The sequence below is a fragment of the Centruroides vittatus genome, unplaced genomic scaffold (assembly GCF_030686945.1).
Source record: "Centruroides vittatus isolate TY-2023 unplaced genomic scaffold, ASM3068694v2 contig_19, whole genome shotgun sequence".
NCBI classification, from domain to species: domain Eukaryota; kingdom Metazoa; phylum Arthropoda; class Arachnida; order Scorpiones; family Buthidae; genus Centruroides; species Centruroides vittatus.
This window is the reverse complement of record NW_027121169.1, coordinates 838,546-855,506: the sequence shown is the minus strand read 5'-3', so window position 1 is coordinate 855,506 and position 16,961 is coordinate 838,546. Positions and strand designations below refer to the sequence as shown.

Sequence of the window (16,961 nt, the reverse complement as noted above, 5' to 3'; positions counted from 1 at the left end):
AACTTACATTAAGAAAAAATTTAAACTTTAGTAATTACCTGAACAGGTTCTTGTATTTGGAAAATTGGAATTAAGTCTGGCAAAATAAGAGAGCAAAATTCTTCCTTGGTAGCTTGTTCGGCAATAAGTAAAACACTAGGTAAGACAAAAGGAACCATTTCGACATTGGCATATTCTTTCACTAAACATGGAAGAATTCTTTGTAAAGCCACACGCTAAAAAATAAATGTTGATTAAGTTTTAAATTATTAAATAAACTCTAGAGAATTTATTGAATGAAAACAAATACCTTTGTCATTTGTGTTAAAATCTGAGGAAGGCCTTTATAAAAATGAGATTTTTGTAAATTATCCCATTGATACAACGAATCCAAATATTGCAATGTTTTAACTCCAACATCTTCAAAAAATTGTAGCTAAAAGAAAAATTCTCTAATTTTTGTATAATTTATAAAGAAATTTTGTTCATAATTTAAACTATTTTGAAGTTTAAATATTTACCAAAACACAAAATTTTTACAAATTATTCATTTGATAGAAATAAAAAGATTAGTATTTTTGTTTTTTTTTCATTTGTGTTGCAAAATGATAATTGTAATTTTACAAGTTAATAAATATAATTCAAAAAGTAAAAATTCTCAGAACAATTTTTGAGTAAAAACACTCAATCTCCAACTTCAAGTAAATTGCGATAAGACAGTTAACTATCAAAAAAGGTAAACATACATAATTTTATCTTTTATATATTTATGTAATTATAAAAAATTATTCGTTTTACTTGATAATAACTTTATTAAATTATCATCAAGTAATTTGATATTTATTTATTGGTTTTTATATTTTAAACCCAAAACTTTTTTACTAACATATGTTGTAATAAGTCACATATAGATTTAATTTAAATTACTGAACTTATTTTAATTTGCTATAATTCTCAATTCAAAACTGATACTAGACAGATAAATGATTTAATGAATATGTCATATAACAACAACTTAGAAATTTTTTATTTAATATTTAATTAATTCAATAAATACTTATAGATATCTATTTTTTCTATATTTAACAAAAACATTTTCCACATAAGATTCTTCTTGTGAGAAATAATCATGCATTTTACAAAGAAATCATCATCAAATCAAATCACATGCAAATAGAAACTGTGAGCTACTGTCTGTACATACAGACATCCCCACGGAATGTCTTGATTTTTAATACTCAAACTTCATAGCCAGTACAATACATATCTATACTGATGCCTATGTAGTAAATATTCATATTTATTGAATTTAAGGAATGTAAATATCTTTAACAATATGATATGTGAAAAGTCTGGAGTTACATTTCAAATATCCTTTCCACAATGTCTACATATGATTTTGTTTTTGGAAGTTGAGATAAAGAAGTGTTTATTGTTAAAAAACTATATTATAGAAATTTGCTTGGTATTAATTATAAATTTTTGGGTCCTTTTTTTTCCTAACAAGTATTTTTTCATATTGCTGTTTATTGTTGGCTGTGTTGTAAAAATGATATTAAGGTAATATTGTCATGTAGACTACACAATACTACTTATTAACAACTAATTTAATTGTTTAGTGATCAAAAGGAAATGTTTTAAGCAATTTACAGTGAAATATAAGTAATGACTTATCCAAAAGCATTAACATGCTAATTTACAAGTCAACTCAAAACTCTCAACTAATAATGTTGTAAAGCATTATAATTCTTCCCATTTAAAATAATGGAGAATTAGCTCCAAATTATCATTTTTGTACATAATATCAGATTTTTCAGAAACAGATTGATTTTAAGTGTAATGGAAATACAGCCATTTTCTGCTTACATCATTCATTAGATATCAAGTTCACATAGAATATATATTAATATATGAATCACTAAAGTTGTTCAATTATTTATGTTAAAAGCTCCATTTTTATGTACTCTTTATTTGCACACTCATAGTTTTGAATTTGCAACCATTTTCCTACTTGCAAAGCTAAAAATCATTTGTCTTTAACAATATAATGAAATAACAGATAAGATATGGAATATGTTTAAACTATACTAGTGGATATTATCTTAATGCTCAATAAAAATATTCTCATCATTTTTTTGCATGATTTTAAAATTTGCACTTGCCAGATAATAAATGTTATATCATATATTAGAATGTTTTAATATAGTGTAATGATAGTACCAAAATATTTATAGGATTTTGGAATATCCAAAGACTTAGAGAATCTCTATGAAGTTTTTCTTGAAAAGAATATATAAAATATCATTCAATTATTGGGTTTTCAGAGACATGGGCAATCAAAATGAAAGAGGAAGACAAGAAGTATCTTGAACAAGAACACATTGTAATATTTAGTAAGGCACAAAGAATTAGAAAATTTGGTTGACCATCTGGAGGTCTTTTAGTGGTAATTAAGAAACAGATTGGTGGATTACTACAATATTATATAACAGAAAACTTTATTTTTGCTAAAATAGATACCTGGCAGAGATTTAAGTCAAATTGGGGATTCACTGATTGGAATCATACTTGTATATCTTCCCCCTTCTATCGATAAAAAGTTGTTTTCAAGAAATTCAAAAAATCATTACACAATGGTCTATTATTATTATTTTATGGATAATAGATGGTGATTTGAATGCTCGAATTGGAGAGAAGCTAGCTAGATTCAAAATATAAAGAAAGATACTCTCAAATTAATAATTATAAAATTTCTAAGGATAAAACAGTTAGTCTAGTAGGGTTTTCCATCTGTATTTTGTTCAAGAAAATGAACTATTTATTTTAAATGGTAGGTTCACTGGTGACCTACCAAATATACCTTTGTAGCACACATGGGTAAATCTATAATAGATTACATCATTTGCTCTGAATTTTTCATAGATCAGTGTCTAATGATGGAGTGCTCAACTTAGATGACTCAGTTTCAATTGTACTAGGAAATGATCTAAGTGGAGGTACAGAAAAGGTAAATGAATGCCAGATATTTATACAAAATCAACAATTTATTAAAGATAAAGGTCAAAAGATCAATAAACAGAGGTTTCTGAGAGAAATTGAAAGTAATGCTAACGACATACTATTATAGAAGGAGAATAAGAAACCAATAAATAATTATGATTCTAATAGTATTAGATTATTATATCATTTTAGGAGTTGTAAAAAGCATAAACACCAAAATTTAAACAAAGGTGGTATTATGATAAATGTTACTATTACAAAATGAAGAAACAGAAGAGTTTGCAACATTTTAGGAAAATGAACTCAGAACAATCACTGAAAAAATATTTAGAAAATAAGAGAATATACAAACTATAAAAGCAAAAAAGAAAAAATATTCAACAAATCACTTATGACACAAAATCATTCCGGAACATCATAAATGGTTTCTGTATGCAATTATTAAAAATTAGTGAAAAATCACTGGTTCCATTTGACAGTATCAATATTTTAAAAAATTTTTGTACAAATGTAAAAGCAGAACAAACATTATTAGCAACATTCAATAAATTAATAAACCATATGAAGTGGTGTTTAATGTAGACAATTTATATATCAATATTAAAAAATTAAAGGAAAATACAGCCATAGGCTATGATGCCATTTTTAATTTCATCATAAAAAACTTACTAAAGAATATTTAACTAGACAATTTAATGACTTATACAATTTGTGTCAGATCCCAAAAGATTGGAATAAGGTTATTCTTTATATGGTATTTAAAAAGGAGGAAAAAAGCATCCAAATAATTATCGACCAATAGCACTACTTTCTGGTTTTTGCAAACTGTTAAACTTTGTCAACAGAACAGAAGTAAATGATTAGATTGAAAGGAATAATTTTAAAACTCGCACCCAATTTGCATTTATTAAAAACTAGCAGGTAGACCCAGCATTGCTTGGGCAAAAGTAACGATAGCGAAGATTGAGATTATTACGTTATAGTCACAAAAGAAAAAGAGTAATTTCATCAACAAACTAAGTATTTCTAAAGACAGCTCAAATTTGAAAATTGAATGTTCTAATATTGTTTGATTTTCATCGAATGTTCTAAAGAAGAAAGGTGGAGAAAAACCGAACTAATCTGTTTAAATTTGAAAATCGAATGTGTTCTAACATATTACTCTTTTTCTTTTTTTTTTCCAGAGCCCATAAATCTTGCACATCGCTTTCTTTTGTTCTCCATTGTTACTTAACACTTCCATTATTACTTAACACTTTGGTACTTAAATTTGGTACCCTGTATACCAAATTTCAACTTTCAACTCCTAACAGTCTTAGCGAAAATTAAGATTATTACATTATAGTCAACCTTATCCATTTTCACAGAATGCAAGAATTGGGTCCCCCGTTTCCAGACTAATTACAGAATTTTTAGATAGGTCTAAAAATATGTTTGATTTCCCGCAAAAACAAAAAAACTGCATCTGCGTCTTGCGCATCGCTTTCTCTTAACACTTCCATTGTTGACACGTCCATTGTTGACACGTCCATTGTTGACACTTCCATTGTTCACACTTCCATCAACAATGGAAATGTCAAGTAACAATGGAAGTGTTAAGCCTTAATCCTGTCCCTCTCCCCCATGGGGAGGTATTTCGAAAAATCCCTTCTTAGTGTTCATTCTCGTAACTTACCCTAACTGTGTACCAAATTTCAACTTTCAACCCCTGACCGTTTGGGCTGTGTGCTGATTATTATTATTATTATTATTATTATTATTATTATCTTGTCTCGATTATATATATAGATGGGGGCACTCAGCTGGTCCTTTTTGTTTTGATAGCAATAATTCAATTACAACTTTGTAAAAAAGACACAAGGTTTTTGCTTTATTTCTAGATATTGAAAAAGCTGAAAAAGCTTATGACACTGTGATTATCTCAAATCTACAAAAGAAAATGACTAAATATCAGGCAGAAGATTACAAAAATAATAGAATTACTATTTGGACATTATGATGTGGTGATCAAGCAAGAAAATTTTCAATGGCCGACTTTCGATACTGATCGTGGATTATTACAAGATGATCCCTAGTCACCACATCTGTTTAATTTCTATATGTTTGATTTTAATGATTGCTTTAATAGAGAGGAAGATAGTTGCTTCTCAAGTAGAAAACTAATACATTTGATATCCTATGCAGATGACAGTGATTATTGCCCCATAGCTGCTGCTTTGTGTAGAAAGATACAGGCTTTGAATGAGTATTGTGAAGAACTAAAATTAAAAATCAACCCATTCAATATATTTCTTATTTTTGTATTCATGGCAATTTTGCAGAATGTAACTCCCCACAAATATAGAGCTTTTACTGTATTCTAATGATCGTTTAATACAATAATTTGACATTTGCTTTGTTAATGATGATAATAATAATCACTTAATTAATATAACTATTATCATATTATTATTATGAATAAAATAACTTCAATTACTTTAGAAAATTGGAATGCATCAGGTCTAACTTCAGGTGTTGTGCTCAGCAACATTTTTACATGTTCTCTAACATCGGCAGGTACAAAATCCAGCTTCAAAGAGGACTGCTGCTGTAACTGATTTAGAAAAATTTTTCAAAAGTTGTTACAGAAACATAAATGATATAACAAGTTAACAAACTTCAACTTTACCTGATGAAAATTTTTTTTCACAGTAGTTAAACTACCGTAATTGTTAATGATAGGATTGCCTTTATTAAAAATTGCACACATTAGAGCTCCCAATGAAAACATATCACTTGCTGTATCGCACGACATTGTTAATACATATTCTGGTGCAATATAATTGAAATGTGGTTGTGTTATTGGGGGTCTATCAAAATCAACCTCCCTAAACGAAAATGCAGGCTGTATTAAAATAAATTTAAAAAACACATTAGTCATTTAATATTTTCTTAATAAAGATTAAAAAATTAATTTCATAAATACATTTTTTTTATATAGCACAATTTTGAAATTTAAAATATCTCATGAAATAATATCAGTGGTCTTCAAACTTTTAACATACAAAACTTTAAATATCTATTATTTTTGTAGAACACCAAGCAATAAAGTTTAAAATAAGAAATAAAAAAAATATATGCAAGAAAGACTTCAATGATATTTTTTAAGCAATAAAGCTGTTTGTCAGGGTGTCCAACAATTTCCAATTTCCCTGAAAACTGGAAATTGTTTTCCAGGTCTGTTGGACACCCTGTTTATAGTTAAATAAAATAGTTTAGAAATTTTTGTTTTTCAATTTTTTTTAGTGAAAACAAGGAAAATAAAACTTTCTTATATTTTTGCATAACCCTAGTGTTCCACAGACTAATTTGAATATTATTGTTCTGTAATTTATCAGCTTTAAGAGATCTCTCAACTTTTATAAAACTGACAAAGCAATATGACTTGCAATATGATGAATATTAAGAATTGAAAGTATTCTAAAGAATAACTTAATTGTTCAGCAACAACAGCAGGTGTATAAAAGTTTAAAGTACTCTAATTTTTCGATTTCTCACAACTTTCTTAATCCAGTGAAAAATAATACCTGTCTTTTCCTTTCAAACTTTTCAATTTCTTTACTTGTAAATAATCCTATTGTACAAATTCCAACTTTTAAATACACTCAACCCTCGATTTACATGGTAGATATGTTTCTAGAAAAATCGTGCAAACTGAAACTGTATAAAATGAGACGTAACATTTCATTGCTCGAAATAATTCAAACGATGCTTATTTACATTCTATTGGATGTTGTTTATGACCTCAGCAACTTTCGCAATTTTACACCCAATAGAAATTTTGTTTTGGATCATTTTTGGTCCCTATCTATAGAGATAGTGTATTGGATCAAAAAACTCGTGATGTATTTGAGTATTTATGGTAACTGATACAAATCTCAGGGGAAGACAGATTTCTAGACAGATGTGCATGAGAATAACCCACAAACAGCTACCAACAGCTGTCTCATGAACTTCTTTTTGTTTTCATTTAAAAACAGTGTAAAAGCGAAACCATGCAAATCGAGGGATAGGTGTAGTATATTTTATGGAAACAAATTATTTTAAGTATCATTTTTATTTATCATTACTAAACTATATATACTAAACATTTTCATTTTGATTCATTAAAAGATTGTTAGCACAAAATAAGATATGTAATTTATATTCATTGAGAGTTATAGCAGTGACTCCTCACCAATTAATAAAGTTAATGATTGATGATGTATACAGGAATCAGAGTTGCCAATTTTCAGGATCAATTTCTCCACCTCAAATGTCTAAAGTAATTTCAAATATCTTGTTCAAAAGGCAATTGTTTTCTTAGGTAATGTGCAAAATTTCCAGATTTTATGTAAAGCATTTACCAAAATATAAGCTATTGAAAGTGCAAAAATCACCAAAAAGCTGTATTTTCTTCTTTTTCTTCATCTGGCTCTGCAGATGCTCATGGAGAAAAAACTACTAGATCTAGAACATTTGAATTTTAAATTTAAGCCTTTCTCATTATCAGTGAGGTGCTTGTGAAACTTCTGGATAGATAGATCAAAGTTTATGGGTGTTTCCCTATAGAGCAGTGGTTCTCAATCATTTTGAAGTCGGGCAACACAACTTTTACTTTTTTTTTTTTTTTTTTTTTTTTTGCAGAACATTAAAGTTTGATATTTGTTTTCCACGGAATACTTACAATACAATACTTACAATACATCAGCTTTAAAGCTGATGTATTGTAAGTATTCCATTAACAAAGCTGATGTGTATGAGGCCCGGAAATAGCCCCCCCAAAGGGGATATGTACAAGTTTGTTAAGTCAAACCGCGAGATGATAACTTTTATAAGTGTCGAGTCGGCGACACCGGACTTTGATGTCGACGCTCATAACGAGTAACGGGAAAAACAAATTTTAGGTAAAGAAAATTTAGAAAGAAAAATATTAAAAATTAAGACGCAGTTTAGAAAGCAAAACGAAACCTGAAAGAAAAAAAAATATATCAAAATGAGCGTTGGTGTCGTCGTCAACAATTAAACGCGATCATAGTCTAAAAATCGGTGTCGGGTAAACCTTCTTTTGTCGACCTTTCCTGCGACCTAACGAAGCTCCATTTACACCTGGAGACAGGTTGGAAACCAATTGGGAAGCGAGGAGGAGAAGAGTTAGCCAATTAGCGATGATTCGATCCCGAGAAAATTATAAAGCCTCCGATGTCAAGGACAGAAGGGCTTCCTCTAGACTACCTGTTGTGTTCCTTTACCTCCAATAGTAGTGTTTCCGTTCATCTTTTGTGCATTGTCTCTTCAGAATTTTGAACTTTTAACTCGATGTTGCTACGGGGCCCCTCCAGCGTAGGACCAGACCGAAACCGAAAACAACCTAAAGCTCTGAACTCAAGGACCATTGCTAAATTTATGTAAGCATTTTCGACTAAAATAAACGGTTTCTATGTGAAACGCTTGTTTTTCTGCCTCCTCAAAACCGCCACCCACATGCGAATAGCCCTTAGCCATCCCGACGGTTGGGAATAAAAATTCCCCCCATTTCGGCGAACTTACATGTGTGCTTGATTTCAAACCTTTTTGAAATCAAGCACACTTGGTCGGGATGACAACATTGGTGTTTGCTAATTACATTCCCATACAAAAATGATTTTATATTGTATTAATTTTTCTTTTGCAACAATTTTTAATTGTATATTTGTTTTTTGCAGAACACTTGAAATAGCTTTGCAGAGCACCCATATTCTGCACACCACAGATTGAGAACCACTGCCATAGAGCTATTCCAGTTTTTTGGCTTCATTTTATGCTTATACGGATAAAATTGCATCAAAACAAATGAATTTTATTCAAAATGTTATTCAGAATAACCAAAGCTCAAATTTATGCAGATTAAAACTTTTTATAATAATTTTTCTAAATGGCATATTGAAAACATTGATCAGCAGTGTGTTCAATTGGTGTCACATTTGGTCAATGCCGACCGAAATGGATATTGAAAGTGTTTGGTTAGCAATGCATTCTGTCAGTGCTCAGTGACATCCAACCAAATTGTACATCACGGTCTTATATCTTGATGTAATAACACACAATTATTAAACTAAAAACAATTCATATCAAAAAAAAAATATTCAAGATGTAAAAAATTGCACCAAATAAAAACTTACGACAATTTACATGAAGGTCACAATTTTTCTTAAGAGTTTTTCTTTGGTAAAGATAAGCTTGGTGCTTGAAGTGGTACCCACAAGATTTTTACCTGTATTATTCTTTTCTACATTTTGCTTCAAAGTGCCAAGCTTATCTTTATTAAAGAAAAACACCTAAGAAAAATTTTGACTGTCAATCTAAATTGTCATAAGCTTTTACTTGGCACAACTTTTTACATATCAGATGTTTTTGTTTGGATATATTATTTCACATAAAATTTTATCTCTTCAATTTTTACATTTACATTTACCAAAGGATTAGAAGGCCTCCACCATTAGGTATAGCAGCCTTGGAAAAAGAAATATGGAGAGTTACAGAAGTTAGAAGATGAAGAGAAGAAAAGAATGACAGGAAAGTGTGAAATATGAGACTACAGTGCACCACCCAAGAGCCAATTGTATAAGATCAATGAATACAAATTACAAACATATAGTTGTGTACAGAATAACTGCCTCTACAACTTGAGGCATTAGGAGCCCCATAATGGCTAACTTGTCTTTGTGCTCAACACACAAAATGCCTATGTACAGTCCCTTTAGGGGAAAAACAGACAAAGCCCTCCATGGCTTAGGAGGTAACCTAATAAAATAAAACAAATTAAAACAGTTGCGTGTGTACAAAAGACAAAGCCTCGGCCTCCATGTTATTCCTGCCATATCTCTGGTCGCCACATGCTGACCTTCATTGGTTGACCTGAGATATCTCGTTTCAGCATTGGAATGCTTTTGAAACTAGATGGCGCATCGTTATAATTTTATATTAAAACCAACTTCCGAAATATAATTATTTTTTCTTTTTACATTTATTAATATATATATATTTTAAGAGTTTTTTGTTTTCGTTATCAGTTTGTCTATTTAACTTGTATTTGATCCTCAAAGTCAGACTAAGTCAAAGTAGTTTTTACTTGTTTTAGAACTAAGAATAATCTTTGTTTTAAGTATTTTATATATATTTCGTTTGTGCAAAATAAAAAAACAATTTCAGATGATACAATAGCCACCATTATTTTTTTCAAAAACAGGAAATTTTTGCATTGACAAAAATTCAACCTGGGGCATCATGCAACGGAGAGAAATTTCAACATTGGATAGGTTAATTTCACTGAAAATGCATCGTGGATGACCTCGCGGTGGTAGCTGTGGCCGGCGAAGTTTGAGTGATGACACTCAAAACCAGCAATACCAAAGATGATTGGAGAATGAGAACAAGACCCGCCGTGAGTGTCAAAGTGATCTGGCTTAGTAGTGAGTCTCCAAGACAGTCTTGTCCCAAATATGGCCTTGCCATTTTACTTGTTTTTTGAATATTCTGGAAGAAGAGACTAACCTGCAGAAGGACTCAAACCTGACACTCCTGCTTACCAGTTTATACATAAATAATAATATGTAATTTTGCAAATACTCTAAATTCTATTTGAATGATTATAAAATTATAATACAACAAATATTTATTCAAAAATAATTACAATTCTTCACAAATTTCTTATATATAACACATCACTCAATAAGTCTCCAGTCTGACACATATGGCAACACTGTTGACAGACCCATATGATTTCTGGATAGTACCAACCTTCCAATGATACGTGTCAAAATTTCATGACATTCTGACAATTAGTTTACAGGTTACAGTGGTTTTAGTGACCCGTTTTGTAATTTTCAAAACACTGGATAAAAAAGAATTTCGTGTGTTGATTAAACATTGTTTTTTGATAGGGAAAAATACTGTTGAAGCCAAAACAGTGGCTTGATAATCATTATGGAGACTCTGCACCAAGGAAATCAACTATTATTGACTGATATGATGAATTTAAATGCAATCGTACTAACACCGATGATGAGGAATGCTCTGGTCGCCCAAAATCGGCAGTTATTCTAGAAAACATAAAAAAGTCCACAAAATAGTTTTGAAAGACCGTAAAGTGAAGTTGCGTGAGATGGTTGACACCTTAAACGTATCAGAAAGTAGTGTGTTTACAATTTTACACGAAAATTCAAGCATGCGTAAGTTGCTTTCAAAGTAGGTGCCGCGTTTGCTCACACCGGACCAAAAACACAACAATGCTTTGACAATTCAGAGTGCTGTTTGGAGCTGTTCAAGCGAGATAAAAAAGGATTTCTTGCATCGGTATGTGACAATGGATGAAACACAGACCCATTACTACACACCTGAATCAAAAAGATTGTCAGCTGAGTGGACAGCAGCCATTGAAAGTCGTCCAAAGTGATCAAAAACTCAAAAGTCAGCTGGCAAGGTTATGGCATCCGTATTTTGGGATGCACATGATATTTTGTTCATTGACTATCTTGAGAAAGGTAAAACTATCAATAGCAAATATTACATGACACTATTGGATTGATTGAGTGTAGAAATCAAGAAAAAACACCCTCACACGCAAAAGAAAAAAATGCTGTTTCACCAAGACAATGCCCTGTGTCACAAGTAGTTAAATTGAATGAATTATGCTTCAAATTGCTTCCTCACCCACCATACACTCCAGATCTGGCCCCCAGTGACTACTGGCTTTTTGCAGACATCAAAAAGATGCTCCGGGGAAAGAAATTTGGCTCAAATGGAGAAGTAATTGCCGAAACTGGGGCCTATTTTGAGAGCAAAGACAAACCGTTCTGCAAAAAAGGCATCAAAAAGTTAAAGGAGCATTGGAATAAATTTATCACTCTTGAAGGAGAGTATGTTGATGAATAAAGTCAAATTTCTAAACCAAAAAAAGAAAAAAAAAAGTTTTTCTTAGTTAGACCGGAGACTTATTGAGTGACGTGTTAAACATAAAGTAAATATTTTTCATATTTACCGATTAATGTATTTGAGCATTTATTTATTTAATAATATGTCTAAGAGTCTGTTAAATAAATTAAAATTGAATATTTTTACCAAAATTCATATCTTTAAAATAATAATACAGTCAAACCTGTTTTTATGTGGGGGATAGGGACTGCATAAAAGAAAATGCATAAAAAAAAATCGTGCGAAACTTCACAAGTGGTTATAAAAAATAGTTTTGCAACACAATTAAAAAAATCTTTTTTGTATGCGGTGAATAGGGACCGCATAAAATAAGTCTCACGTAGAAAATAACTTGAAACCGTATGAAATAACTAGGAATTGCTTTTTTAACTCCTTGGGCCTTTTTCTGCAACACCTAATGGGGAAAAAAATCCTCTAAGAATTTTAATTTTTATATTAATTAATTATTTCCACTTAAATACGAATCTAACATTAAAAAGTTAAAAATAATTGTTAAATAATGATTTTATTTGATAAATATAGCTGCAGGAAGTGTTATTTCATTTAACAAGGCGTGAAATTTCACACCTGCAGTCTAAAGCTGGAGGGGAGCTAACCAAATATAACATAATATTTATGGTTTTTATGCTATTAAAATAAGAGGGGACTGAAATAAACATATGAGAAAAAAATTTTACTGAATAAAAAATGAAAAAACCTGCTGATGTCATAGAAAACCAATAGAGTTTTTAAAAATTTTACAGGAGTCAATTATGTTCCAATTTGATTGAAATTTTCATATAACGCACAAAAAAATATTGCACAAAAACAGGTTTGACTGTACATTTTGATAGAAAATAAATTAATGAATAAGAAAGAGATTTACTTTTCCAAAATGTATTATAAATTACATTAAAAGTTTTGACATTTACTCTTACATTGAGAAGTTAGAGGAGGACAGATCCAAGTTAGAAAAAAAAAGAAAATCTTATAGAAAGAATAGTTAAGATACTACTATAAGATATTAATTTATTAATTCAGGATCAATACTATTTAAAAACTGAATATCTTATCAATACTGCATTAAATTTAATTTATAAATATATCAATTTTTTTCATTTGTTAAAGAAATTCCAAACTTATAAACTAATAATTACCTGAGAATCTTGAGGATTACTAGCTGGTATACAAAAATCAAAACCAAATATTTTCCAAGCTCCATTTTTATTAATAATAATTGATTCTGGACATATATTATGATGCAACAATTTTACATCATTATGTAGAAATGCTAATCCTTCGGTCACCTGTAATTTAACAGAAAACATAACATTGAAATTTTTTAAGTAATTAAATTATAAAAATAAATAAAATTACTGTAATCTTAAATGAACTAAATTAAAACTTAATTGCTAATTATAGATTCTTTTTTTTTTGGATAATCATGCTAATTATAAAATTTTCTGAGTTCTTGTTCAAATTAAAGAACCATTAATAATTATTAAAAATAAAATACACTATTGTACATTAAAAGATGCACTGTCCAAAACAGTATGAGGACATTACAATATTAAATTTATTTTATAAAAAAAATCAATACTGTTTTTACTTTAATTTTTTAGGATTTACATATGATGATGTTACAAGAAACTTTTACGCAGTCTTTTTTTTTTTTTTTGTACCAGATATGCTAAAATTTTATTTGTCACATGTTTCTTTAGAAAAACTTTTACATGAATCTGTACTATAAAGTTTTTTAAAACAGTTCAAAACTGGCTTCACAATGGAGCAGCTTGTGAGAGAAAGAGCCAGTAGTGTGATGAGCCTGATTTGTACCAGTTTGGCATTCCACTTCCTAAAATATTTTTAGTTCAACAATTCAGTTGTTAAAATTGAATTTATTATTTGTAAATTGTGAATTCTCAATTATAACAATTTATTACAAAAGTTTGCATTTGTGTAAGACTGCCAACTTTCTAACAGTTCAATATGGACTGGAGCAGTGGAAAATATATATATATATTAGAGCAATAAGTGTAATGATAACTCATCGCTACTGCAACTGATCTGTGACTACCTATCACAATCAAGTATCTGACAATTTCTGCTGAACTCATGGTACAAGTGATAAGCTCTAGGGATAAACATCTGTGTTTGTGGATCTGGGAAATGCAGGACAATAAATACATTTCTTGGATGATTTTACTTATCAATATTAAGACACCGATTTCTATTGCTTGATAGTCCCAGTTAAGGAGATAAGGATTATTCACACAGCTAATGATCTTTGGATAAAAGCAAAGCAAATCACAAAGATGACTCCAAAACAAGAGACAATATCTTAAATTATAGTTTTATTGTTGCTTTTTGTCAGTGGGTATTCAGTCTTTTATGCAATATTTTATAACCTTTCTGTTACATTAGGAAATATTTTTAACCAATTGTCAGATAACACTGATTTATTCTCATTTGGATACTTGCATCCATTGTGTCCAAGCTGATGGACACAATGTCTAGCCAATTTTCAATTTGTTTTAATTCATAAAAAATATCCAAAGTATTAACAGTAATATTAATATTATGTGCAGGGTATAGTGATTATATGCTGCAAACTGGTTGTTACATAATTTGAATCCCATCCCATTGGATATGGTTAGATATATTCAGATCAATCCACCCATGAAAATTCAATAATCTATTCATAGTAAGTTTAATAGTTTTTTACTATTTATCTGACTGCTACTTTTAAATAAGATGAAAGATCAATTTGGTTTCAAGAATATTAATATTGTAATATTTTTTCATCTTTTTTTCACATTTATTTTGACCAATTTCTTCTGCTCCCTGATCACAGAGAACAGTCAAATTAGGTACTCATTTTACAGACAGACGACCTTCCTGATCTAACACTTTCTTTTATCTAGAGACTGATAAAAGTTAGCTGCTTCAGATGAAGTTAATCCAGCACTCAGTATTTTCTGCTGTCTCTGACCAGAATACTAGTCAAGCCCACTTAACTTTGGTAATCCGCCAGCAACTAGCATATATTTGGTGAAGGCTACTCATTGTGTGTACTTTGCAATATCTTTTAGCACATATTGACAAAATAAATTGTTTTTATAATATATAAAAATTTATAATTACCTGCAACAACCCATATTTAATTTCAATGTCATATAACTGAAATTCCTTAAGTTCCTTTGGAGGTGGAACACACAGATTTTCATGATTTCCCAATATATTTGCTAAACTTGCAAAGACTGGTTCTGTTGCAAATGCTAAACTCTCTCTACACAAATAATAAATACATTAATAAATATTGTTAATATATTTGAAATAAATAAAGTAAAAGTAAAAGTCAAAATTACATATTGAATATAATTACAATTGAATAATTTTAAATAATGATACAAAATTTGTTTTTATTTTTATTAAAATTAAGCTCCATATACAAATTTTACTGTTTTCAATTTATACTGTAATCTGTTTTGATTAGGGTTTCTTATTTCCCGGTCTTTTGCTTGTCCTGGGATTCCGGGATAAAAGTGAACTGTTTCCCGGGATCCCGGGATATAATAAATTATTTTTAAAATATAAAAAATATCTTGAAATCGAATGATATCATTATTTTTCATTTTTTAAAGTAATTTAAGTGTTCTACAACCTCCAAAATCGTATTAATAATGATGTGTAAAATATGTATTAAAAATACCTTTGAATTACGTAGAAAATTCACAAATAAAAAAAAATTTGTTAAAGTTTGTTCGAAACTGCTTATAACAAAAATTGCCTACGAATTGAGTTAAAAATTTAAAGAAAAAAAACTGAACTTTGATCAAACTTCTAACTTAGAAAATGATATTTTTTATTTAAATAAAACATAATACAAATATTACTGTAAATTTTTATAATGAGATTTTAAGAAACAAAGATGGTCGATACTCCGATCACTCAATCTGGTTCTTAATTTGGTAATAAAAAGTCCTGCTGCCGAGAATGCCCTTTCTGATTCAATCGATGTGGGTGGAATCGTTTTTAACGCATTTAACAGAAGACAGATGATGTGTGTTTTTTCACCTGTAGCCTCAAAGATTTCTATTTCGTTCTCGAGACGCGTTTCAGTACTGCTTTTGTTGTCCACTTTTCTTGATCTGTCTATCTCAGCTTCTTTGATAGCAGCATCAAGCTTTTCAGCTAAAGTCATTGCAGATGAGCTTGCGACATCTGGTAGTTGATCTGTATCACCGGAAGTAGAATCAGTAGATACTTCAAAAAGACGATCTAACATCTGTTTTGCTGATAAAATTAACATAGTCTTGGTTGGTAAGGCTGGCAAACTTTTTTCACTTGGGAAAGTTGAAACTTTTCCATAATTCTTTCCACTATTGAGATATTGTATGAGGCCAGTCAGTTTTACATTTCTTCTCTCTGCTATGCGTCGAATAAACGACTCTTTTAGTCTTCTTGAAAAAGGTGTGTTTAGTTGATTTAACTCATTTATAATAAAAGAAAAAATACCTTCCGATGAAAGTAAAGTCGATCCTCTGTTGCCAAGCTTTTCTGCTCCAGCTTTTAATGGCTGCAGTGATGCCACGATGTCACGAATTACAGTAACTTCTTGTTTGTCAAGATCAAAATTGTCCGTATCTTTATTACAGTCAATGATTGCTTTCGATATGGATGATCTTATTTTAATAAATCGCTCTAACATGGCTAAAAGGCTATTCCATCGGGTTTTGGAATCCAGAAATAAGTGCAAATTTTTCCCATGTTCCTGTTCAACGTATTTTTGTAAGATGTTATTCTTTAAAGGTGATTTGCGAAAAAATTTTGCTATTTTTTTAACCTTATTAATGATTTGAGAACAGACTATTTCATTACCTAGTGTGTCATGTAATTCAAATGAAATATCTATATCGAAAGGATCTTCAGCCAAACGCTCACACAAAACACTTTCAAAATCAATACTATAACTAAAGTCTTCTTCATCTTTCTCAATATCATCATTGCGC

The 16,961-nt window shown here is 29.9% G+C and overlaps 1 protein-coding gene across 1 annotated transcript in view; it reads right to left on the bottom strand.

The window, feature by feature from the left end:
* LOC136970106 (SCY1-like protein 2) overlaps window positions 1-16,961 on the bottom strand; it is a 50,019-nt gene that overhangs the window by 10,152 nt on the left and 22,906 nt on the right. The window contains exons 3-8 of the mRNA XM_067264487.1: window positions 15,094-15,238; window positions 13,107-13,256; window positions 5,648-5,863; window positions 5,456-5,572; window positions 290-415; window positions 39-215 (exon numbers count right to left, since the gene is read on the bottom strand). Of these exons, the coding sequence (XP_067120588.1) occupies window positions 39-215; window positions 290-415; window positions 5,456-5,572; window positions 5,648-5,863; window positions 13,107-13,256; window positions 15,094-15,238 (931 nt within the window). The remainder of the gene's footprint in view (window positions 1-38; window positions 216-289; window positions 416-5,455; window positions 5,573-5,647; window positions 5,864-13,106; window positions 13,257-15,093; window positions 15,239-16,961) is intronic.